The 26378-nt window shown below is 47.1% G+C and overlaps 1 protein-coding gene and 1 long non-coding RNA gene across 2 annotated transcripts in view; one reads left to right on the forward strand and one right to left on the reverse strand.

The window, feature by feature from the left end:
• LOC309531109 overlaps positions 1–26378 on the forward strand; it is a 157119-nt gene that overhangs the window by 3376 nt on the left and 127365 nt on the right. The window lies entirely within an intron of this gene.
• GCH1 (GTP cyclohydrolase 1) overlaps positions 1–26378 on the reverse strand; it is a 41122-nt gene that overhangs the window by 2051 nt on the left and 12693 nt on the right. Inside the window, exons 2-4 of the mRNA XM_082219739.1 lie at positions 19926–20035; positions 11993–12048; positions 1695–1726 (exon numbers count right to left, since the gene is read on the reverse strand). Of these exons, the coding sequence (XP_082075865.1) occupies positions 1695–1726; positions 11993–12048; positions 19926–20035 (198 nt within the window). The remainder of the gene's footprint in view (positions 1–1694; positions 1727–11992; positions 12049–19925; positions 20036–26378) is intronic.

Genomic DNA, 26378 nt, shown 5'->3' on the forward strand with positions numbered 1-26378 from the left:
TGTTACAACCATCAGAACTTACTTTCAGTGTTGAATTTATCTCAATGCTACCAGTGGTTTTCAATGAACACAATTTTCACCCGTATACTCAGTAAACATTTTCCAAGTCTTCTTTAAACGTGCATTCTTTTTCTTCTCTTACTCTATATGTTAAATCTGCAAACTGTGCATACTCCATCAGATTAAGTTGCAATTCTTCTTTGGTTGGGACCTCGCTCGTTTTCCATTTGGGAGCTAACAAAACATGGACCGCGGTAATAGCGTACATAAATAGTCTTTTTTGACACCTGGGAATCTCCCTCTGAATTATCCCCAACAAAAAGGACTCTAGCTTTTTTTGGAAAGGTACTTTTAAACGTCCCCCCCCCTTTATGTATCATTTCCCAACACCCTTTTACAAGTCCACCACGTATGATAAAACGTACCCTCAACCTCATTACATCTCCAGCACTTATCTGACGGATATAGGTTTGATGAGACCTTAAGCTACTGAAGGTCATGGGGCCCTTTATATGTCCAGCTGTCCTTTGTCAACAACAAATTGCTGCTGTTTTTTGTGTTGAATATATGCTATATGGTAATTTATGAACCTAACAGGTATCTCAAGCCATTGGCACGTAAGAAAATTATGTATTTTATCAAAGTAATTGTTGAACTGAAATACAATTAAGAAGAAGTATATTAATAGTATGAGGGACGCGGGTGGCGCTGTGGGCTAAAGCCTCAGCGCCTAGGGCTTGCCGATCGAAAGGTCGGCGGTTCGAATCCCCGCGGCGGGGTGCGCTCCCGCTGCTCGGTCCCAGCGCCTGCCCACCTAGCAGTTCGAAAGCACCCCCGGGGGCAAGTAGATAAATAGGTACCGCTTACCAGCGGGAAGGTAAACGGCGTTCCGTGTGCGGCTCTGGCTCGCCAGAGCAGCGTTGTCACGCTGGCCACGTGACCCGGAAGTGTCTTCGGACAGCGCTGGCCCCCGGCCAATAGATGTGAGATGGGCGCACAAACCCCAGAGTCTGTCAAGACTGGCCCGTTTGGGCAGGGGTACCTTTACCTTTACTATATTAATAGTAATTTTATAATGGGATCAAAATAAATAAATTATGTATTACATGAAATCAACCAGCAGGCATAAGACTCATACCCTTAGTCTATGCTGCCTGATCATCAGTCTGCAAGCACTCTTTAATATTAGATAGCAGGTGCAACAGCTTGACCTGAATGGAACTGTGCTGCACTGCAGTCTGCAGCTGCATGCCACATGTTGGCATGCAATCAGTCCATGCAGAATGTAGGCACCCTATATATAGAAATGAGCAAACCAGTGATATTTGAGGGAGCAGGCTAGCAGGCAGGGCCCATGACTTACATCATAGGAGCCTACACAACACCAAACACGGCTGCTGTATGTAGGTTTTATTTTATTTGTTTTTATCCTATATTTTGGAAATGTACATCCAGGGTTTTTCCCTTTAATTTTTTTGGGGGGCCCCAAGAGAGTGGAGCCCTAAGCTACAGCTTGCTTAACTTATACATAAATCCGGCACTGGTTTGCTCCCTTACCCTAATCCTGACTTCATGCAATATCAGGGTAGTGATGAGGCATTACCATTCCTCCAATGGCAGGGCTGTACGATGACACTGTTCCATTTTTATTATAGAGAGAGATATCATTAGGTAGAGCACAAGGGATTACTCACCTTGTAATCTTCTGCTGTAGATTTCAACAATCCTTTGTTTTAAAAAGGGAGAAAAAGAAAAGGCAGCGTTCTGTTACAACGGCACTTTCAAATTGTAGATTTGCAAGCAGAGGTCAAACTTACAAACCCAAAAAAGCAAGCTTTGGGCATTGACAGAATGTAAATTAATTGATAAGCAACAAAAACAAACGGGACTCCCTCCCCAAAACACACTTTATCCTCGGTTTTTTGTATCCCTCCCCCATCATAAATCACACAAATTTCCTGTTATGGTCCCACCTGTAAACCATCCCAAAAAATCAAGGTAGACCAGACCAGGTAAATTCCCAGGATCAGGACACACCCTCCCATGCTAATCTCTTTCAAGGCACCTTAATTTTAATAGGAGAATTGTGGGCACACTTTCATCACTCCCATGAAAATGTGCAGGACTTCAAACATTCTTAGCTTGGGTTGGGTAGAGACAGACCCACCAACCTGGATCACGCAAAGGGATTTGCAAAAAAATTATTCGCCTTAGCCAATGGCCATAGCAACAGTAAAACATTACAGTATACGCAAAAAAGGAAATTTGATGTAAGAGCACAATTTAAAGTCCTGAATCAGCAGTCAGTTAGTGGCTGTTATTCTGATTGCCCCTGCTATGAACCTAGCAGCCTTTGCTGTTATCTGCTCATTTTGATCTGATAGAAGAAAGGACATTGTGGCAGTGGTTGAGCGCCCTGGGATGGTTAGTACGAGTGGGGCGATGATCTCGTTCCTCAGGTCTTTGTAGAGAGAGTACAGGACAGGAGGACGTGTGCCGCTGTTTCGGTGCTACCATCTCCACAGGGGCAAAGACGTTTCTCAGACGGGATCTTTTGGAACCGACCCTCAAGTACCGCAGATACCAAAACATCCAGTCTTGCAAGTGTGAAAGCACGTCTATATTTTGGGATAATAAGTTTGTGCAGATATGGGGCCAGAGAATCAAAATGGAGAGGTGGAAAATGAACATACCAAGGGCAGAATTTCCTCATAGTGGCCAGGTTGTTCTGATGCTCAATATCTTTTAGACGTTGACCAGTTAGCCTGTTTGCTTTAGTAGGGTCCATAGTGAGTAGGTGTTGTGGGGATAAGGCCACAAGAGTGAAGTTTTTGATAGAATCATAGAATCATAGAGTTGGAAGAGACCACAAGGGCCACCGAGTCCAACCCCCTGCCAAGCAGGAAACACCATCAGAGCACTCCTGACATATGGTTGTCAAGCCTCTGCTTAAAGACCTCCAAAAGAGGAGACTCCACCACACTCCTTGGCAGCAAATTCCACTGTCAAACAGCTCTCACTGTCAGGAAGTTCTTCCTAATGTTTAGGTGGAATCTTCTTTCTTGTAGTTTAGACTTAAGCCAGGTAATTTTATGGGAGTCTTGAAGTACTAGGGATAGTAAACCGGGGGGGATTTAAGTTTAGGCAGAGCCAGAAGTTAAGAGTTCTTTGGAGAGATTTGCAAAGTGTCTGGAGCTCGTAGATGGGCAGGTGCAGAACATACCAACTGGCAAGGTCAAAAAGTTACTGGAGCAATCTCTTCTAGCCTGCTTGTCAATCCAGACGTATGTGTCTCCAGAGACACCTTTTAGCTTCCAGTTCTTAAAACAGTGTATTTAGACGGGGGTTTCACCTGACCAATCAGGGTTTTTTTTGGGGGGGGAGCAAAAGGTGCTGCTTTCAGCTCCAGGCTGAATCCTTCTTGTACCGCCTGGGTGCAACCAGGGTCGTTGCTCAGTGGTGAGAAACAGCACAAAGAGAGAGAGAGATCACAGAAAAATCTGTCCCAGGCCCTTCCATGAGAATGCCAGGCAAAGCATTTAGGAAACTGTGCATTGATCCAATTATAGCTCCAAAATTAAATCCGCACGAAAATGCAAAGTAAAAAAACAAAGTGTTTATTTACTATTCCAGGATCACGCCCCCAAGTATACTAACCCGACACATTAGTCCGAGAAATCCTATTAGGAGAGATTATTCTTCTCCTGTTGACAAACCTGATTTGGAGCCACAAGCGGCTTTAAATAAAATAGGACAAAGAGAAGGTGTGGGGGGTTTTGTGCAAAGTTACCTGGGCTTCTTAGCCAGCAAGGTGGCAAGGAAGCGAAAGCCAGCTTTGGATAATCCGGTGCAGCACTTACAAATGAAGTAGCAAAACGAAAGCATGGCCTTCTCAAATTTGCCGTCTCCCCCAAATCAGCCCCCAAAGCTCCAAGGTCAATGGAGGCTGCAGTCTTGGAAACCTCCATAGCTACTGACTTCAAGAATACCGGCTTCACAGTATTGTTACAGGTTTGTGGGAGGTCGTTCTGGGTGAGGCTAGAGGAAAGGCCATCTGCCATGGATGCTTTAGCTGAGATTCCTGCGTTGCAGGGGCTTGGACTAGATGACCATCGGATCCCTCTCCAACTGTACAATTCTACAAACGCTGCCGAACCTTAAGCAGAGGGCTTAAGGTCCATGAATAATCATAGTTTAGAGGTCCCGGGCCCTAAGGAAGTCAGATTATCCTCCACCAGGGCCTTCTCAGTGATGGCTCCGACCTGGTGGAATGCTCTGTCCCATGAGACCAGGGCCCTGCAGGATTTAACCTCCTTCCGCAGGGCCTGTAAGACAGAGCTATTCCGCCTGGCTTTCAATTTGAACTTAGCCTGATCTTTTATTCCCCTTCCTTCCCTCCCTCTCCCCTTTTATGAAGATTACCTGCTCTGGGATCCCACAGCTAATTCTCCCCTGGTCTCCTCGCTGGCCCAAATACGACTAATTTAGCCAGCTAGCCCTCGTGATCATCTAATGTTTATTGGATGGATTTCCACCCTAAACTGATTTTTTAATTCTGAATTTATTGTTATTCACTTTTTATACTGTATTTTATGCTGTTTTTTGTTGCATCAATTAAGTGTTTAAATTGTAGCGCAGGGCAGCAGGTTGGTGCAGACTTTGTTGTTGTTGTTGTTGTTGTTTAGTAATGTCCAACTTTTCATGACCCCCTGGACCAGAGCACGCCAGGCACTCCTGTCTTCCACTGCCTCCCGCAGCTTGGTCAAACTCATGTTCGTTCGTAGCTTCGAGAACACTGTCCCACCATCTCGTCCTCCGTCGTCCCCTTCTCCTTGTGCCCTCCACCTTTCCCAACATCAGGGTCTTTTCCAGGAAGTCTTCTCTTCTCATGAGGTGGCCAAAGTCTTGGAGCCTCAGCTTCAGGATCTGTCCTTCCAGTGAGCACTCAGGGCTGATTTCCTTCAGAATGGAGAGGTTTGATCTTCTTGCAGCCCATGGGACTCTCAAGAGTCTCCTCCAGCACCAGAATTCAAAAGCATCAATTCTTCGGCGATCAGCCTTCTTTATGGTCCAGCTCTCACTTCCATACATCACTACTGGGAAGACCAAACCTTTGACTATACGGACCTTTGTTGGCAAGGTGATGTCTCTGCTTTTTAAGATGCTGTCTAGGTTTGTCACTGCTTTTCTCCCAAGATTGCTCAGTTTTTTGTTTTTGTTTTTTTAATGACACTAGGCCAGGAATCAGAGCAAAAAGAAAGAAGCAGCTCTCAAAAGCGAAACCAAGTTCTGTGTGTTGCATGCGTACGAAGGGAACGGCGGTGGGTGGGTGGGTGGGTCTGTGGTGCACGAGGCCTTTCGACCCAAAGCAGTACATCCGCAAATTAATGCAGTTCAGTTTCCAAGGAAAAGGAGAAAGCCCCAAAGGGCAGCTGTCGGCACAAACGTCCAGCCATATCGCAGAGCCTGGCATCTGCCATTCGCGTGCCCATTGAGGTATAGTTAACATCAAAGCTCTGCGTGAATGAGCAGAAAAGCAGAATAAGAGGCCTACTGGATCAGATCAGGAGGCATACTGCGCCCATCACGCCTGTCCAGCAGGAGCCCACCGGAAGGCAAAAAACCCCTCTCTCTGCTCCAGTTCCCAGCAAGCGAGATTCAGAGGCCTGGTCTGTATGTGAAGCTTCTGTGTGCACCAGGGGCAGGCAGGCCTCTGACAGGGATGGGGAAATCTCTGAATCTCTAGGGAGCAGCTGCCAGTCAGTGTAGGCAGCACCCACAAGTCTCCTAAGTCCTCTGTGCCAGCATAGTGGATGGAGAGGGTGTCCGGGTTAAAATAACCAGCTCACAGACTGGTTAGAGAAAATGATTAAATATTTACATACAGTGGACCCTCTGGATACAAACTTAATTCATTCCGGGGGTCCGTTCGCCCTCCGAAAATAACGTAAATAGAGGCGCGCTTTTGCACACACGCACAGCGCGACTGAGCGCTTCTGCGCGTGCATGCACAGCGAAACCCGGAAGTATCCCGAAGATTCTGTATCCAGAGGGATATGTAAGTCGACTGTATAGCAAAGTTAACAGGGAGAGTAAGAGGAAACACTATACAAAAAGTTAATAAGGAATGGATGGTTTTCGAAGAATATCTTAAAAATTATATGGATAGGGTGGATCTCCTGACAGACATAGAATGAATCTAGAAAATAGAGGAAATGTATAGCAAAACTCGTCTAGAAAACAGAATAATAAAAATGAAATGCGTACAGATTAATAAATTGTAAAATAGCACAATGAGAAGAGTTGGAAGTCAAACACTGATGGTGTGTCTGTGTTGGGTTTGTATATAGGTAATGTATGTTTTGCAGGTAAGTATGTATGGTATGGTATGCATTGTATGTACAGTATTGTTTTGTACTGTTTAGGTTTATGTATAATAAAGATTTTTAAAAATTAAAAATTATAATAAAATAAAATAGGGACATCTGGGTTCAAGTCACTGCCAAGCCACAAAGCATTGAGAGTATTCAGGCCAGTTTCTCTCAGCCAGTGTTTTCCAAACTTTTTTTTTCTCTGGGCCACCCTTTGAGAATAAAAATTTGTTTGCACTACACCAATTTTAATATAGAAATATATTGGAAAATGCAACTAGTTATCGCTCTTGCTTTTGTTTTGAAAAGATGTTTATCCATAGCCTGCAAATAATAACAAAATTGATACCATACTGAAATGTTTAAATCTGTATTTGATTGTGCTTGAACTGTCCCACCATTATCTCCTGCCATACCAGTGTGGAATTTCACACGCTTTGAAAACCACTGCTCTAAGCTTTGATATACTTCACAGGACTGTTGTGTGTGGGGGTTGTTTCCTCCACATATTACAGATTTGGGGAACGGCATAGCTGTTTCCCGAAGGCAACCCAGTGAGTAAATGGCCGGAGTGAGATTTAAACTCTGGCCCTGACGCTCAGTCATGTCACGACATCACTGACACCGGCCAGGAATCAAGCCGGTGAGCACTGTTTAGCGATTTATTGACTGCTGGGAGATTTGCAGGAAATGACATGTTTTCAGTGCCGTTATTAGCATCAGACGCGAGAGACCGTTCTCGCCCAAAAGTCCTTTCTGTGATTGTGCAATTAGGGGATAATTGTGGAATGATGCAAACCCATCGATCGACCTGGAGCAGGGAGCCGATAAATGCATCTGAAACGAATCCCTCCCTACACTTGAGGATGAAGACAAGCGCCGCAAGGCAGGCGTGACGCTGGAGGGTAATTTCAGCATTTGCTCCCCCGGAGACGGACAAAAAGGCAGCAATTATGTAGGCTGCCCTCCAGAGTTCTTGCACCCGGAAAGCCAAAAGCCGAGAGGGAAGTGAATCACCAAATGCCACAAGGCCAGAAAGTCCCCACTGATGTCATTAGCAAGCTAAGAAAATAAAGAAATTGAGGCTAGGAAGAAGAAGAAGAGGAGGAGGAGGAGTTTGGATCTGAAACCCCACTTTATCAGTATCCTTGTTGTTGTTGTTGAGTCATTTAGTCGTGTCTGACTCTTCATGACCCCATGGACCAGAGCACGCCAGGCACTCCTGTCTTCCACTGCCTCTCGCAGTTTGATCAGACTCATGTTAGTAGCTTCGAGAACACTGTCCCACCATCTCGTCCTCTGTCGTCCCCTTCTCCTTGTGCCCTCCATCTTTCCCAACATCAGGGACTTTTCCAGGGAGTCTTCTCTTCTCATGAGGTGGCCAAAGTACTGGAGCCTCAGTTTCAGGATCTGTCCTTCCAGGGAGCACTCAGGGCTGATTTCCTTCAGAATGGATAGATCTTCTTGCAGTCCATGGGGCTCTCAAGAGTCTCCTCCAGCACCAGAATTCAAAAGCATCAATTCTTTGGCGATCAGCCTTCTTTATGGTCCAGCTCTCACTTCCATACATCACTACTGGGAAAACCATGGCTTTTACTACATGGACCTTTGTTGGCAAGGAGATGTCTCTGCTTTTTAAGATGCTGTCTAGGTTTGCCATTGCTTTTCTCCCAAGAAACAGGTGTCTTTTAATTTTGTGACTGCTGTCACCGTCTGCAGTGATCATGGAGCCCAAGAAAGTAAAATCTCTCACTGCCTCCATTTCTCCCCCTTCTATTTGCCAGGAGGTGATGATAGCTCATGGCTTCTCTGAGTTATTCCAGCCCCTTCGACACGGTAAGGCAGTGATCTATGAAGGAGTATCACTACCCTGAGAAGTCTCAAAGCGGCTAACATTCTCCTTTCCCTTCCTCCCCCACAACAAACACCCTATGAGGTGAGTGAGGCTGAGAGACTTCAGAGAAGTGTGACTGGCCCAAGGTCACCCAGCAGCTGCATGTGGAGGAGCGGAGATGCGAACCCGGTTCACCAGATTACAAGTCCACCGCTCTTAACCACTACACCACAATAGGCGAGAGGCTGCCACAAGGTTTGAGGAAACAAAGAGCAGCACTGCATCCTGTTTCATGGAGCTATCAAGGTCTCTGCTCTCCCTTCATGGCCAGAGGCAGCAATGTTTCTGAACACCAGTTGCTGGAAACCACAGGAGGGGAGAGGGCTCTTGTGGTCGGATCCTGCTTCTGGGTTTCCCCACAGGCATCTGGCTAGCTCTTGTGAGAGCAGGATGCTGGACTAGATGGGCTACTGGCCTGATCCAGCAGGTCTCTTGTGATGCTCCAACATGGCCAATCAGGTATATCGGGTATAAAGATAAAAATAAAGGACCCCTGGACGGTTATGTCCAGTCAAAGGCGACTCTGGGGTTGCGGCGCTCATCTCGCTTCAGGCCAAGGGAGCCGGCATTTGTCCACAGACAGCTTTCCGGGTCATGTGGCCAGCAGGACTGAACCGATTCTGGCACAATGGGACACCGTAACGGAAACCAGAGCGCATGGAAACACCATTTACCTTCCCGCCGGAGTGGTACCTCTTTATCTACTTGCACTGGCATGCTTTTGAACTGCTAGGTTGGCAGGAGCTGGGACAGAGCACGGGAGCTCACTCCGTCGTGGGGATTCAAACCGCCGACCTTCTGATCGGCAAGCCCAAGAGGCTCAGTGGTTTAGACCACAGCGCCACCTGAATTCGCCTCTGCGGAACCCACAACCAGGCCAATAGCACAACAGCCCCTCTCCCACTCTGCTGCACCTGGAACTGGGTGTGGGGATTGCGCTGAATGGCAGCTATGGGCAGTAAGAACCATCTACCTTTTACGGCCTGCCCATAAAAAGCAAGTCTGGGGTGATGTCCACTGTTTCCAGGAACTTTTCTCATGGTGAGATTTTTGTGGGCGAGCTGAGAGGCTGTTTGGACCCCTAGTGAGAACCCAGAGGGTGGAAAATGAATTGATATTGATTTACACATATTAGTAACTTTGTATTAATGTTACAGTTTTATATTTACATGTGTATTTTTGCAAGCAAAAAAAAATTGAGTTGCTTGTTGCTGCTTCGGTTTTTTTGCTCTGACATTTCTAATATATTGGGTGGTATAGAAATCAAATCAAACCAGCAAACAGTTGCTGTAAAGAAATGTGGAAGGTCAGATTTAATCAAGATGCTGATTAAAGCAGGAGAATCAACATAAGCAGTACAGCCCACTGGTGGATCTACACACAAGGGGGAAAACACTATAAACAAGTCAGAAATTTAATCGTTAAAACAAAAGAAAAAAACTCTATGTAAAAATCACACCAAATTTGTTTTGCTCTCTGGCGCCATCTGGTGTTCCATGTTTATAACAAATTTGAAATGTCGGGGTTTTTTTTACTAATGTAGCTGAGTCCCGTATCAGTCCAAATTGTGAATGGAGGGTTTACTGTTTCAGGAAGTTAGCATGTAGCTTGCTATTTTTAATCATTTTTTATAATTGAATTTGTATCAGAAAATCCCAGGACAATTCACAAAAATGAAACTATCCGCACAGCTTAGGGATATGGAATGACGAACAGCAAAAAGATGGAAGGCAAAGAAAGGACATTAAACTAAGGAGCACTGAAAGCAGTTTCAACTAAAACACAATGCCTGGGCAGACGAGCTTTTAACCAAGTGGCAGGCTGTAATGTTCAGATCAATGAATTGTATAAGCTTGACAAGAAAAATGGTTTTGCATTGGAAAAACCAAATTGGAAATGGAGTTGTTAGATCCTAATGTCAAAAACTTATCTAAAATGTATAATTTATTGTTGGAGTGGCATACAAAGATGAACAAGTTAAATCTGTGATGATAGATTGGGCAAGAGATGATGGACACAATATAATGTTTGAAGATTGGGAAAGGTTGTGGAAGAAAGGGGTTAAATTTACTGCATGCACTGTACTAAAAGAGAATATTATGAAAATGATGTATAGATGGTACTAAACCCCAGTAAAACTAGCAAAGATCTACCATACGAATGATAATTCATGTTGGAAGTGTAGAGAAAAAGAAGGCACCTTTTACCATATGTGGTGGACGTGTCCCAAGGTGAAAGATTTCCGGGAAAAGATTTATAATGAATTGGAAAAAAAATGTTAAAATAGACATTTATTAAGAAACCAGAAGCCTTTCTACTTGGAATAATAGGACTGGAATTGCCCCAAAAAGATGTTAGATTGTTTTTGTATGCCACAACTGCAGCAAGAATTTTGTTAGCCAAAAATTGGAAATCGCAAGAAAAATCAACAGTGGAAGAATGGCAGATGAAGATGTTGGACTTTTTTGAGCTGGCCGACCTGACTGGAAGAATCCGCAATCAGAAGGAAGAGGAACATCAAGAAGAGTGGAAGAAATTTAAGGACTATTTAGCTAGATATTCAAATATAACATAAGTAGAATCACTTGTAGGTACCAAATTGGCCGAGGATTAAAATATGTCGAATTTTATAACATTATGGACTGAAAATATTATGAAAAGGAAGGAAGATAGACATTAGAATAAGTAAATTTTATTGAAAAATAGAAACTGGAAAACTGTTACAATGAGATTTACTGAAAGTCAGTCAGGAGGGATTTGAGGAAGTCATTTAACAATGTAAACTAAATTGGACCTTTAACAGTTAGGTGTTTATATGTTTGTATTTCTAATACTGTATTGTTTTTTCTTTTTGTGTGTTTGTCTTAAATTTGGAAAATTAATTTTAAAAATTGAAAAAAAGAAGGCTGTAATATTGGCCAACATACACCTATCAAAAAGCAATGACAAACCTAGAGAGCATCTTAAAAAGCAGAGACATCACCTTGCCAACAAAGGTCCATATAGTAAAAGCCATGGTTTTCCCAGTAGTGATGCATAGAAGTGAAAGCTGGACTATAAAGAAGGCTGATCGCCGAAGAATTGATGCTTTTGAATTATGGTGCTGGAGGAGACTCTTGAGAGTCCCATGGACTGCAAACCTCTCCATTCTGAAGGAAATCAGCCCTGAGTGCTCACTGGAAGGACAGATCCTGAAGCCGAGACTCCTTCATGAGAGTCCACCTCATGAGAAGAGAAGACTCCCTGGAAAAGACCCTGATGTTGGGAAAGATGGAGGGCCCAAGGAGAAGGGGACGACAGAGGACGAGATGGTGGGACAGTGTTCTCGAAGCTACCAGCCTGAGTCTGACCAAACTGCGGGAGGCAGTGGAAGACAGGAGTGCCTGGCGTGCTCTGGTCCATGGGGTCACGAAGAGTCGGACACGACTAAACGACTAAACAACAACAACACACCTATCAAAATTGCACAGGGAGGAATTCAGCATAGCACTAACACAATCGGTCTGCCAGGGCATCCGTCCGTCATGAACTGATGTGTTCTGCACAGAGGCTCACAGCTGAAAGCATCCTTTTCGCAGATGAGTCTTGCCCCAGACTAGGAGGCTAACACACAACAGCACAGCTTCCTGGGACTTAGAAAAGGGTCAGATTATGCAGCTAAACACACTCCGCTCAAGGCAATCCAATTTAGCAAACAGCATTACTTTAATTACCTGGAGGTTCTTACCTTGCCAGCTTGCTGAGTCCCAGCACCTGTTTGTTAGGGAGGTAGCCTATGTGCACCTAAGAGAGGGAGGGAGGAAGGATGGGGGAAAGTCATGAAACAGATCACACAGGTGCGCGGCTGTCGGGCAAGACCTGGGGGTTCATGCATGTGCATCCATGCCAGATCAAACATGACCCAGGAGTGCGCTTTTTAGCCTGTGCGGGGAAGAGCAAATAATGGCCAGGCGAGTTGCGTTAAGAGGACGAGAAGGAACAGAAAAGTCAACATGCTTAGTGAACTCACTTCCCGTTTGTCTCTCCTTCCTGTAAAGAAGGGGGAATCAGAAACCAGTCAAAGTGGGCTTCCAAAAAAGCCGAGAAGATTACAGTCATACCTCGGGTAACAGACGCTTCAGGTTGTGTTTTTTTGGCTTGTGGACCGCCGAAACCCGGAAGTACCAGAACGGGTTACCATATTTTTCGCTCTATAAAATGCACCAGACTATAAGACGCACCTACCGTATTTTTCGCTCTATAGGACGCACCGGACCATAGGAGGGGGAGAACGGGGGGGGGGGATTTCTTGTTCTCCCCCTCTAAAACAAGGTGAGTTCAAGGTGCATTCACCCAAAGCCTCCGGAGCGCAGCGGGAGTTCCTACCAGGCTCCGGAGGCTTCAGGCGGCTACCATGGAAGCCTCGGTGCACACTGACCCCTCTCGCTTTCCAGGCTTCAGTGAAGGCAACCCGAAGCCTCTGGAGGGCGGGGGGAGTTCCCACCAGGCTCCGGAGGCTTCAGGTTCCTTTCGACCTGCTTTTTGGGGCTGGCTTGCTAGCCTTGCTAGCCATTGCAGGGCAGCGGGGTGAAGGCACCCCGCTGCCCTGCAGAGGCTTTGCGCGCAGCCATCCCCAAGCTAGAACAGCGAGACGGAGCGCTCCACAGCACTCAGTCTCCCTGTTCTGGCTTTGGGCTTAGCCGCGCAGCCTGCATTCGCTCTATAGGACGCACACACATTTCCCCTTAATTTTTGGAGGGGGAAAAGTGCGTCCCATAGAGCGAAAAATACGGTAGTTCTTGGAGGAGGAAAACAAGGGGGGGAAATATTCTGAATCCCAGAAGCCAGAACAGTAAGAGGGATCACTGCGCAGCTGTTCTGGCTTCTGGGATAGCCGCGCAAAGCCTCTTCAGGGAAGCGGGATGAAAGCTCTCCCTGCCCTGAAGAGGCTTCACACAGCTAAGCCAGAAGCTAGAACAGTAAGAGGGAGCGCTGCGCAGCAATCCCTCTCACTGTTCTGGCTTCTGGGATAGCTGCGCAGCCTGCATTCGCTCCATAAGACGCACACACATTTCCCCTTACTTTTTAGGAGGGGAAAAGTGCATCTTATAGAGCGAAAAATATGGTACTTCCCTGTTTCGGCGGCCGCGCATGTGCAGAAGCACTAAATTGCGCTTTGCGCATGTGCAGAAGTGCTGAATTGCAACCCGCGTGTGCGCAGACGCGCTGCTGCGGGTTGCGAACGTGCTTCCCGCACGGATCACGTTCACAACCTCAGCGTCCACTGTACTTGGAGGTCAAAGAACAGCGACACAAATCCATTTGACACGCTGATGCACGCAGCTGATTTTTTAAAAGCTGAGGACTTCAATGGGTCATAAGAACATAAAAGACTGCTGGATCAGACCAGCAGTCTACCTGGTCCAGCAACCTATTCTCACAGTGGCCAACCAAATGCCCGTGGAACAGCCGCAATCAGGATTCGAACACAAGAGAGTCTCTCCCCTCCTGCGATTTGCAGAAACTGGTCTTCAGAATCATTGCTGCCTCCAGTTCTGGAGGGCAGATCCTGGCCATCATGACTCAGAGCCATTGATAGTCCCAGCCTCCAGAACTTTTGCATCCTTTGCAGTGGCGTAGCGTGGATTGTCAGCACCCGGGGCAAGGCAAGTAATTTGCGCCCCCTAACCCGTGGATTTGCGCCCCCTAACCCTAACCCCCAGATGTTGCGCCCGGTGCGGCTGGGCCCCCCTGCACCCCCCACGCTACGCCACTGATCCTTTGGAAAAAGCTTCTCTTTTAAAAAAGGGGGGGACAGGAATAAGGCAGAAGGTTCTGTGCCTTTCTGTGCTTATGCTGAATAGTCACAGCATAAGCACAGAAAGGCAAAGGACTGCAAGAACCTTCTTCACAAAGGTCTGCAGATTCTCTGTAAATGTTACGCAAGAAAAACTTTAATAAAAAATGATTAAAAAACAACTCTGTAAATACAGAACTACATAAATCATCTTTCTTTCTTTCTTTCTTTCTTTCTTTCTTTCTTTCTTTCTTTCTTTCTGTTTTTATTTATATTTTTCAACTCTATACATTTCATTAGTTTCACTAAACATTTCCAAATTTTGACTTCCTTACCCCTCTTCCTGTGGTTCCCTAAATTAATTTGTTTATGTCTTCTGCATACTCAAGTTCATTTAACTTGCTCACTTATATATCTACTGTAAATATATGCTCTTATAAAATGGCATTAATCCTGCTAATGTTTTTATCTGTTCACAATTTATCTGTAAATATTCAGTAAATCATTTCCATTCTTTTATAAAAAGTTTGTTATCTTGATTTCTGATGCTTCCGGTAAGTTTCGCCATTACGTAAATCGTTTCCCCTATGTTTCCTGGAGAGGGAGAAGAGCTATTAAATTAGATTATTATTATTAATGTTTTTTTATTTCCAAATGTAAAGGCCAAGGCTTCTTCAGGACTCTAAGAAGAGTTGGGCTGCTGGATCAGACCCAAAGGCTGTCTCAATCAGGGTTCTCACAGTGGCCAGTCAGATGCCCCGACAGGGAGCTCACAAGCAAGACCCGTGTTCAAAAGACGGTCCCCTCTACTTGCAATGGCTCCCAGTAACTGGTACCCGGGGGGGGGGTGGCATAGCTGTCAACTTACAGATTTGAAAATAAGGGACCAGCAGCCTCAAAAATAAGGGATCAGCAGCCAAAATAAGGGATTTTCAGGGCACAGGTATGTTCGACTTCTGAGCCCCTCCGAGCCAAAGACAGAAATCCCAGCCAGCAGCCAAACGAAGCCTCAGGCGGTGGTTCCCACAGCGCAGCAACCCGGCAAAGGGGATGCTGCAAGGAAAACCACCGTCACCTCTCTGCTGGGAAGCGCTGAGCAAAGGCGAGTCCCCAGGCAACGCGGCCAGGCACAAGGCATGCAAGCTCCACCCCCCACTTTGCATGTTGATTCTCCGTTTATCTCTGCCTCGTTTCCAGAGTGTTTCATTCTGCAAATTTTTTTTATCTGTTTTCAACATGTAATTCTTTTTCCAACAATCCTTTTTGTCACATTATAATCCCTTTGACTCTGCCGAGTCCTGACGTCCCGACCGCTGGTATGTACATCACATACTTTTTGCGTATATTATTGTCATAACTCTACTGTTTTATATTGGAGGTGTTATTCCAGTCCTGCTAGTGTCTTAATATTTTTTTTGTTCTCCTTTATATATTCAATAAATTTATTCCAATTGTTCTTGTATCTCTGGTCCTCTTGCTCCCAGTCCCAGAGTGTTTCATTTTGGATTAAGTTCATTGAGGCATGGACCTGCCTAGCTTATTGGCTACAATGCACACTGAGCATGTCGTGTAAGTAATAATAATAATAATAATAATAATAATAATAATAATAATAATAATTTATTTTGAGCCACTCTGGGCGGCTCCCAACAGAATATTAAAAGCACAATAAAGCATCAAACATAAAAAACTTCCCTAAGCATGCTTCCTTCAGATGTCTTCTAAAAGTCAGGTAGTTTTTTATTTCCTTGACATCTGATGGGAGGGTGTTCCACAGGGTGGGTGCCACCACCGAAAAGGCCCTCTGCCTGCTTCCCTGTAACCTCACTTCTCGCAGTGAGGGAACCTCCAGAAGGCCCTCAGCGCTGGACCTCAGTGTCCGGGCAGAACGATGGGGGTGGAGACGCTCCTTCAGATATAATGGACTGAGGCCGTTTAGAGCTTTAAAGGTCAACACCAACACTTTGAATTGTGCTTGGAAACATACTGGGAGCCAATGCAGGTCTTTCAAGACCGGTGTTATATGGTTTCGGCAGCCGCTCCCAGTCACCAGTCTAGCTGCCGCGTTCTGGATTAATTGCAGTTTCCGGGTCACCTTCAAAGGTAGACCCACGTAGAGCGCATTGCAGTAGTCCAAGCGGGAGATAACCAGAGCGTGCACCACTCTGGTGAGACAGTCTGCGGGCAGGGAGGGTCTCAGCCTGCATACCAGATGGAGCTGGTAGACAGTAATGAAACCATAATCATGCTAGAAGGCTCAAGGCATCGCCAGAGATTTGGGGCACTATCCTGCTTCCTCTCTACCTGTCTTTCCTTCCACAGCGATGGGGGAAGAGTCCTTTTGTTCCCCCAGCTCTTTCCTTATTGTGTAGTAGTAAAAGGTAAAGGGACCCCTCACCATTAGGTCTAGTCGTGGACGACTCTGGGGTTGCGGCGCTCATCTCACTTTATTGGCCGAGGGAGCCGGCGTACAGCTTCCAGGTCATGTGGCCAGCATGACTAAGCCACTTCTGGTGAACCAGAGCAGCGCACAGAAACGCCATTTACCTTCCCGCCAGAGTGGTACCTATTGATCTACTTGCACTTTGTGCTTTCGAACTGCTAGGTTGGCAGGAGCAGGGATTGAGCAACTGGAGCTCACCCCGTCGTGGGGATTCAAACCGCCGACCTTCTGATTGGCAAGTCCTAGGCTCTGTGGTTTATCCCACAGTGCCACCCGCGTCCCATTTGTGTAGTAGTAGTACTAATAATAATAATAAATAATAATGATAATAATAAATCTGAGTACAGATTAGATTCTGAGCTTCCAGCATCCAGAACTTTTGAATCTTTTGGAAAAAGCTTCTCTAGTTAAAAAATTATAAAAGATAGAGGGGGGGGCGGAATAAAGCAGAAGTTTATTGCTCACAGCAGGTTCTGTGCTCCTGCGATGCTGCCTTTTAAACTGACGGTTCGTGTGACCTGGAAGAGATCAGAGCTTATGTCCAGGGCAATCAGGTTTAATGCACAGACGCCTGCCCTCGAGGAAGGCTGCTGGTACGAAGGGCTTTGAAATGAAATGTCAGAAGCTACGATGAAGGAGGCGAGAGCAGCGCAAAGAGAGTGGGGGCAACCTTTCCAGAGGGAAGTCGGCAAAGACTTCGGCAAGGAAAGGTCTCGAGAAACAGCACTGGGGGGATTTGCAGGGAGGCATCAGAGAGACCCTCTCTTTCTCTCCACACACACACACACACCACCCGTTCTCTAAAAACCTGGATCTTGAATGTGCAACCAGCAAGTTACGCTTTCACTGGAAACAGCTTGTTTGAGCTCTCCTCTGTTTACCACCACCCCCCTTCCTTGCGAAACTCACTTTGAAGCAAAGCAAATTGTACTAAATGACCGAAGAGACGTAATTTCAACTCGTGCCATTTATCCTTTTTTACGCAATTCGGGTTTCCTTGGCTCCTGAGTCTGGGTTTATGAATCCAGCACTGGAAAAGCTGTCTGCCAACACTGAGTCCCACCCACCAACCCAGAACCTAGCTGTCAACGTTTCCCTTTTCTTGCAAGGAATCCTATTCGGAATAAGGGAATTTCCCTTTAAAAAAGGGAAACGTTGACAGCTATGACCCAGGCGCCAGTTGCCGGCTAGATCAGTGCTGAGCTCTGCACCAGCATTCGCTCGGTTCCAGGTGGCAATTCTGGGCAGCAAATTCGGCAGCGGTGACTTAAAATTTGCAGAAAATTCAGCTGCAGGTGAAACAGGACTCCTGGCCATTAGGTCCAGTTGTGACCGACTCTGAGGTTGTGGCGCTCATCTCGCTTTATTGGTCGAGGGAGCTGGTGTACAGCTTCCAGGTCATGTGGCCAGCAGGACTAAGCCGCTTCTGGCGAACCAGAGCAGTGCATGGAAACGCCGTTTACCTTCCCGCCAGAGTGGTACCTATTTATCTACTTGCACTTTGACGTGCTTTCAAACTGCTAGGTGGGCAGGAGCAGGGACCGAGCAACGGGAGCTCACCCTGTCGTGGGGATTTGAACCTCCGACCTTCTGATCGGCAAGCCCTAGGCGCTGTGGTTTAACCCACAGCGCCACCTGCGTCCCGCAGGTGAAACAGAGCCACAGGCAAAACTAACAGGCAATGAAGCCCTTGGCTTGTCCCCATGTGGCTAAGGTCAACACTTGCTTCTCGCACAATACCAAACACTACCCAAGTATCCTGTTCCACGAGGACTAGAAAGACAGCCCTGTGTTGTAGTGGTTAGAGCAGGGTTACCCAAGCTGTTTCTCCAGGTTTTTCTGAACTACAACCCCCATCATCCCTGACCACTGGTCCCACTAGCTAGGGATGATGGGAGTTGTTGTCCAAACCAGCTGGAGACTCAAGTTTGGGAAACTCTGGGTTAAGAGTTTCAGACTGGAACCTGGGTTCAAATCCCCCCACTCGGCTATGAAGCTCACTAGGTGTGACTTTGGGCCTGGTCACTGCCTCCTCTCAGCCTAGCCTACCTCACAGGGTTGTTGTGTGAATTGAATGGGGAGAGGGAGAACCGTGTACGTCTCCTTGTGCTCCTGGGAGGGAAAAGGTGGGATTTACATGCAAATCAATCATGCGGGGGCTCAATTAGTGCCAGCGCCTTCTGTCAAGAGCTTGGGTATAACCTTCGACGCCTCCCTTTCCACGGAGGCGCAGGTTGCAGCCACAGCAAAGGTGGCATTTTTCCATCTCCGCCATATCAAGCAGTTGGTCCCTTACCTCTCTCGCCCTGATTTCGCCACAGTGATTCATGCAACATTCACCTCCAGGCTTGATTATTGTAACTCGCTCTATGCGGGGCTGCCCTTGAAGTGGACCCAGAAACTCCAGCGGGTGCAGAATGCTGCAGCGAGACTCCTTACGGGGTCCTCGCTGCGGGATCAAATTCACCCAGTGCTTTACCAGCTGCACTGGCTCCCAGTGGAGTACAGGATCAGGTTCAAGGTGCTGGTTTTGACCTTTAAAGCCCTATGCGGCCTAGGACCCACGTACCTACGGGACCGCCTCTCCTGGTATGCCCTGCGGAGGACCTTAAGGTCCACAAATGGCAACACTTTGGAGGTCCTGAGCCTCAAAGAGGTTAGATTGGTCTCAGCTAGGGCCAGGGCCTTTTCAGTACTGGCCCCGACGTGGTGGAACGCTCTGTCACAAGAGACCAGGGCCCTGCGGGACTTGACATCTTTCTGCAGGGCCTGCAAGACAGCTATTCCGCCTGGCCTTTGGTTTGGACTCGGTCTGACCCTTATGTTTCCCTCCCCTTATGGTCTTGATCTATGGGCTACTTTTAAAATGAGGCTGCATTTTAAATTGCATTTTAAACTGGGTTTTTTTCCTTTTATGTTTTTACTGTAATTTTACTGGTGTCAGCCACCCTAAGCCCGGCTTTGGCTGGGGAGGGTGGGCTATAAAGAAAATTTATTATTATTATTATTATTATTATTATTATTATTATTATTATTATTAAAGATCAATGAGACGATGACAATCATCCTCACACAGCTAATCCCACAACAAACGTGCATCAAGCAGGGGCCGCTTAAAACATTTTTTTCAGACAAGTCTACCCAGACACGTATACGTTGCCTATGTTACTTTTCCTTTTTTCACTTCTTTTCATCCATCTGCCATGGCTGCTTTAGCTGAGATCCCTGAATGACAGGGGAGAGATGTAAGAGATGACCCCTGTGGGTAACTTTCGGCTCTTCAATTCTACGATTCTGCAATAACTTGCTGATGGAATCCCTCAAGGCTTTGGTGAACCAAACATTCAGATTCATACGCCTGCTCATTCTCCGTGTGTGGTTGGGTTTTTTTAATAAAAAAAAAAAAAACAGCGAGAAAGGGGAACGGAAGTCAAAAATTACCTTTCCCACAAATGGAACCAGGTGGTGCTCGCACATCGAGAACATGTCTATGTCCTTCACAATCACCATTTCGTCATGATCTTCATCAAATATGGCATCGTTTAGTACATCTGAAATTAAACAAAGCACATGAAGAAGAAGAAGAAGAAGAAGAAGAAGACGAAGAAGAAGAAGAAGAAGAGAAGGAGGAGTTTGGATTTGATATCCCACTTTATCACTACTCTAGGTACCGCTCCAGCGGGAAGGTAAACAGTGTTTCCATGCACCGGCTTCATCGGTCAATAAAGCAAGATGGGCGCAGCAACCCCAGAGTCAGCCACGACTGGACCTAATGGTCAGGGGTCCCTTTACCTAAGGAGTCTCAAGGGGATGTGGGTGGCGCTGTGGGTTAAACCACAGAGCCTAGGGCTTGCTGATCAGAGGGTCGGCGGTTTGAATCCCCACAACGGGGTGAGCTCCCGTTGCTCAGTCCCTGCTCCTGCCAACCTAACAGTTCAAAAGCACGTCAAAGTGCAAGTAGATAAATAGGTGCCGCTCCAGCGGGAAGGTAAACGGCCTTTCCGTGCGCTGCTCTGGTTCACCAGAAGCGGCTTAGTCATGCTGGCCACATGACCCGGAAGCTCCCTCGGCCAATAAAGCGAGATGAGTGCCGCAACCCCAGAGTTGCCCGCGACTGGACCTAATGGCCAGGGGTCCCTTTACCTTTAAGGAGTCTCAAAGCGGCTAACAATCTCCTTTCCCTTCCTCCTCCCAACAAACACTCTGTGAGGTGAGGCTGAGAGACTTCAGAGAAGTGTGACTGGCCCAAGGTCACCCAGCAGCTGCAAGTGGAGGAGCGGAGACGCGAACCCGGTTCACCAGATTACGAGTCTACCGCTCTTAACCACTACACCACACTGACTCTCCTTAGTAGTTACCAAGTTGCTACTGATTACGGTGAAGGAAGAATGGTGTGTTTTGACTGCTTCCGCCCTCGCTGTTCCCAGCTGGGTCGTCTCCAAACCAAATATCTGGTATCGATCCTTGTTTGGCCCAATTATATATATATCATATTTCTGCACATTTGTACTTCTGTGACACAGGCACAGATTTCTGCATCTGGCTGGCCCAGTTTTATGGGAGAGATTCATCTAATCATCAGAAGCCCTGGGCAATTACTTCTGTTTGCAAATGGGGCTTTCTGCTTCCACTTCCTGCCCTCGCCACACACACAAACACACACGCAATGCCCCCCACAATTGGCTAAGACCCCGCAGAACGGTGTGCAAGGAAAGAGAAGTGAGATTGTTCTGCTTAGCAAGCTGAAATGCTTGCACCAACAGAACAATCCCTGTCCCTTTTAAAACAAGCATCTAGTCCTCATAAAGGAATATACATGAGCTAAATTACCTCTGCGAACATGAGCCTGCGGCTACAGAGTTATTTAGTTATTATTTGATTGCTTTATAGACTGCCCTTTATCCAAAGATCCTGCGGCAGTGCACAACATTAAGAACATAATGCACAGAATAAAATAATAATAATAATAATAATAATAATAATAATAATAATAACGGTGTTCTATTTATACCCTGCCCTCCCCAGCCAGGGCCGGACTCAGGGGAGCCAACACCAAAAAATAAATTACAATAAAACGTAATAGAAAAAAAAACCAGTTAATTAAAATACGGCTTAAAATACAGCTTAAATAATAACAGTCCTCCCTCACTTCCGCCCCAATTTAACGGGCCATAGATTAAAAAGCAGAGACATCACCTTGCCAACAAAGGTCCGTATAGTTAAAGCCATGGTTTTCCCAGTAGTGATGTATGGAAGTGAGAGCTGGACCATAAAGAAGGCTGATCGCCGAAGAATTGATGCTTTTGAATTATGGTGCTGGAGGAGACTCTGGAGAGTCCCATGGACTGCAAGAAGATCAAACTGATCCATTCTGAAGGAAATCAGCCCTGAGTGCTCACTGGAAGGACAGATCCTGAAGCTGAGGTGCCAGTACTTTGGCCACCTCATGAGATGAGAAGACTCCCTGGAAAAGACCTTTATGTTGGGAAAGATGGAGGGCACAAGGAGAAGGGGACGACGGAGGACAAGATGGTGGGACAGTGTTCTCAAAGCTACCAGCGTGAGTCTGACCAAACTGCGGGAGGCAGTGGAAGACAGAAGTGCCTGGTGTGCTCTGGTCCAGGGGGTCACGAAGAGTCGGACACGACTAAACGACTAAACAACAACAACAACCACCTTGAGGTTACCAGAGCACAGACAACAGTAGTTAGGCTATCCCTGTCCAGCTAGGGGCGTAGCTGGGCCACCAGCCAAAGCTGATAGAAGGGACTCCGGGCCACCGATGCCACCTGAGCCTCGAGCGACAGCAAAGGATCCAGGAGCACCGTTAGACTTGGAACTGTGAGATTTTAGTTTGTGTCTCAGCTTAGGAGCATAGGATGATGCCTTATACAGAGTCAGACCACAGACCCACCCAGGTCAGTATTATCGAACCTGACTGGCAGCAACCCTGCCCACTATACCTGAAGGAGCGTCTCCACCCCCATCGTTCTGCCCGGACACTGAGGTCCAGCGCCGAGGGCCTTCTGGCGGTTCCCTCACTGTAAGAAGCCAAGTTGCAGGGAACCAGGCAGAGGGCCTTCTCGGTAGTGGCACCCACCCTGTGGAACGCCCTCCCATCAGATGTCAAGGAAATAACTGTGCTTGCTTCGGCAGCACATATACTAAAATTGGAACGATACAGACGTCAAGGAAATAAACACCTATCTGACTTTTAGAAGGCACCTGAAGGCAGCACTGTTTAGGAAAGCTATTAATATTTGATGAATTATTGTATTTTAATATTTTGCTGAAAGCCACCCAGAGTGGCTGGGGAAGCCCAGCCAGATGGGCGTGGTATTAATTATTATTATGATGATGATTATTATTATTATTTCAGACAGGGCACTCTCCTAAGTCCTTCCTGGGAAATGGCAGCGATTGCACCTGGAACCAGGCATGCAAAGGTAGATGCTCTAAAAAGCATCCCTTTTGCAATGAGGTTGCCATGACCTCACCGAGCAACCTCTTTGTCTCAGTTCTCCATCTGTAAAATGGGTACAGCAGCTGCCTCCCTCGCACGACTATTGTGAAAGCAAACAAACAAACAAACCGTAAAGCAGATGGGGAAAGTCAAAAGAGGTGGCACCAGAATCACACATTTTCTGCCGTCTGGAATTTTCCCACTCTGGGTTACCTGCCCTTGGGAAGGAGGGAAGGAAAAGAAGTCTGTGCATAAAGGCATAGCTGGACTTCATTTTGTACTTTTTACACAGTTCCTGTGCAAGAGCCAATCTGGATAAGAACAAAAGGGCTTTAGGGCAGCGGTCCCCACCCTCGAAGCCCATCAAAAGCTCCCCGCCCCGTCTCCCAGTGACTCAAAAGCTAATATAAAAAAACCTACAGCTGTGCTAGACGCCTTTTCTTTTACAGCTTCCTCTGACACAAACACAGACGCACGGACACCCCTCGCAAACACAACACGGCCACCGATGCCTAGGAGCTGCCATTTAGGGCCGATAGTGATATGCTATCGCGGGTGTTTTAATTTCCTGTGCGCAGCCAGAGGGAGGCAGGTAACCCTGGAGACCAGGGATGGAGCTGCTCTCGGCTCCTCTGTCATGTCCATCACCAGGAAGTGTCTGGAGAAGGCGGGGGGGGAGGGAGGGCAGGGAGGCCTTCCAAGCGAGTACAAAGGGCAGATTACGTTTGCCTGTGGCCAACTCCCTTCCCGCAAGGCAACCTTTGCCAACCTGGTCCCTCCGCGCGTTGTGCAGCGCAACTCCTGTCTGTCAGCTCCAGCTGCGTGACTGATGGGGACTTCAAAGGCCTCCACGGCAAGTGAATGGAGAAAAGTTTCTCTCCTAATGCCAGGGCTCGTGGGCAGCAAATGAAGCAGAATGTTGGAAGATTCGGGACAGATAAATAAAGGGTGTCTTCATGCAGTGCGAAGAATTAATCTGTGGAACTCTCTGCCACAGGAGGCAATGATGGTTGCCAACTTGAATGGCTTTAGAAGAGGACTGGACAAATTCATAAAGGAGAGGTAATCGGTGGGTGCTAGCCGTTTTGTCTATGCTCTACCGCCACAGTTGGAAGCAACAACAACAACAACAACAGGCAGAGAGCCTTCTCGGCAGTGGTGCCCTCCCTGAAGAATGCCCTTCCATCAGATGCCAAGGAGATTTAGAACTACAGCCATACCTCTTGTTACGTTCGGTTCAGGTTACGTCTTTGAGGTTCAATCCTGACAAGACAGAAGTACTGTTTTTGGGGGACAGGAGGTGGGCAGGTGTGAGGGACTCCCTGATCCTGAACGGGGTAACTGTGCCCCTGAAGGACCAGGTGCGCAGCCTGGGAGTCATTTTGGACTCAGAGCTGCCCATGGAGGTGCAGGTCAATTCTGTATCCAGGGCAGCTGTCTACCAGCTCCATCTGGTACTCAGGATGAGACCCTACCTGCTTGCAGACTGTCTCGCCAGAGTGGTGCATGCTCTGGTTATCTCCTGCTTGGACTACTGCAATGCGCTCTACGTGGGGCTACCTTTGAAGGTGACCCGGAAACTGCAACTAATCCAGAATGCGGCAGCTAGACTGGTGACTGGGAGCGGCCGCCAGGACCATATAACACCGGTCTTGAAAGACCTACATTGGCTCCCAGTACATTTCCGAGCACAATTCAAAGTGTTGGTGTTGACCTTTAAAGCCCTAAACGGCCTCGGCCCTGTAGACCTGAAGGAGCGTCTCTACCCCCATCATTCTGCCCGGACACTGAGATCCAGCGCCGAGGGCCTTCTGGCAGTTCCCTCATTTCGAAAAGCAAAGCTACAGGGAACCAGGCAGAGGGCCTTCTCGGTAGTGGCGCCCGCCCTGTGGAACACCCTCCCACCAGATGTCAAAGAGATAAACAACTACCTGACATTCAGAAGACATCTTAAGGCAGCCCTGTTTAGGGAAGTTTTTAATGTATGACATATTAGTGTATTTTTGGTCTTTGTGGAAGCTGCCCAGAGTGGCTGGGGAAACCCAGCCAGATGGGCGGGGTACAAATAATAAATTATTATTATTATTATTATTATTATTATTATTATTATTATTATTATTTTCAGGTTGCGTCCCGCAGCGACCCGGAAGTACCGGAAAAGGTTACTTCGGGGTTTCTCCACTCACGCATGTTCTCAAAATGACGTCAAACCCATGTGCAGAAGCGGCAAATCGCGAGCCGCAGACGTGGGTTGCGTTCTGCTCACATTGCGAACGGGGCTCCGGAACGAATCCCGTTCGCAACCAGAGGTACCACTGTACATAACCTTTACAAGACATCTGAAGGCAGCCCTGTATTAGGAAACTTTTAATGTTTGACAATTTATTATGTTTTTATATGTGTGGTAAGCCGCCCTGAGTATAAGTAATAAAAAGTTGTTGTTGTTGGCCATCCATTTGACCGGCTTCCCCCAGCCACTCAGGGCATCTTCCAGCAAAAATATAAAAACACAATCGAACATTATAAACTTCGCTGTGCTTCCGAACACCCCTTGCTGGAAGCCTCAGGACAGGAGAATGGGTATTATGCATGAATCCTACTCACTGGTTTCCCACAGGCAGCTAGCTGTGGCCTTGTGAGAACAGAGAGCTGGACCAGGTGTTCTCATGAGCACACCAGGTCGGGAAAGGCCAATCACTCTCTGTGAAATGGCTACAAAACTGCCTACCTTGCAAGGCTGTTGTGAGGATGAAATCAACACATGACTTTTATACCCTGGTGCAGAAATAACGGACGGAAACATTGCCATCGTATTAGCAGCGGTTATTATGCCTGGGTTCTGACAGGGCTGTTCTTAAGAAGGTGATGCTTAGGAACCAGAGTCAACTAGCGAAGGAAACTGGACTTCCTGCAAAATTGAAATGCTTTTAAGTCCTACTGAAATCAAACGCAAACAGGAGTGTGATCCTATCCCCGCCTACACAGATGCTAACAGAGGCTTGATTATTGGAACTCGCTCTACGTGGGGCTGCCCTTGAAGCTGACCCAGAAACTCCAGCGGGTGCAGAATGCCGCGGCGAGACTTCTTACGGGGTCCTTGCCACGGGAGCACATTCATCCAGTGCTTTACCAGCTGCACTGGCTCCCGGTGGAGTACAGGGTCAGGTTTAAGGTGCTGGTTTTGACCTTTAAAGCCCTACATGGCCTAGGACCCATGTACCTACGGGACCGCCTCTCCTGGTATGCCCCGCAGAGGACCTTAAGGTCCACAAATGACAACACTTTGGAGGTCACGAGCCACAAGGTGGTTCGATTGGTCGCAGCTAGGGCCAGGGCCTTTTCAGTACTGGCCCCGACTTGGTGGAGCGTTCTGTCACAAGAGACCAGGGCCCTGCGGGACTTGACATCTTTCCGCAGGGCCTGCAAGACAG

Source organism: Podarcis vaucheri, assembly GCF_965113315.1.
Source record: "Podarcis vaucheri genome assembly, chromosome: 1".
Lineage (NCBI taxonomy): Eukaryota > Metazoa > Chordata > Lepidosauria > Squamata > Lacertidae > Podarcis > Podarcis vaucheri.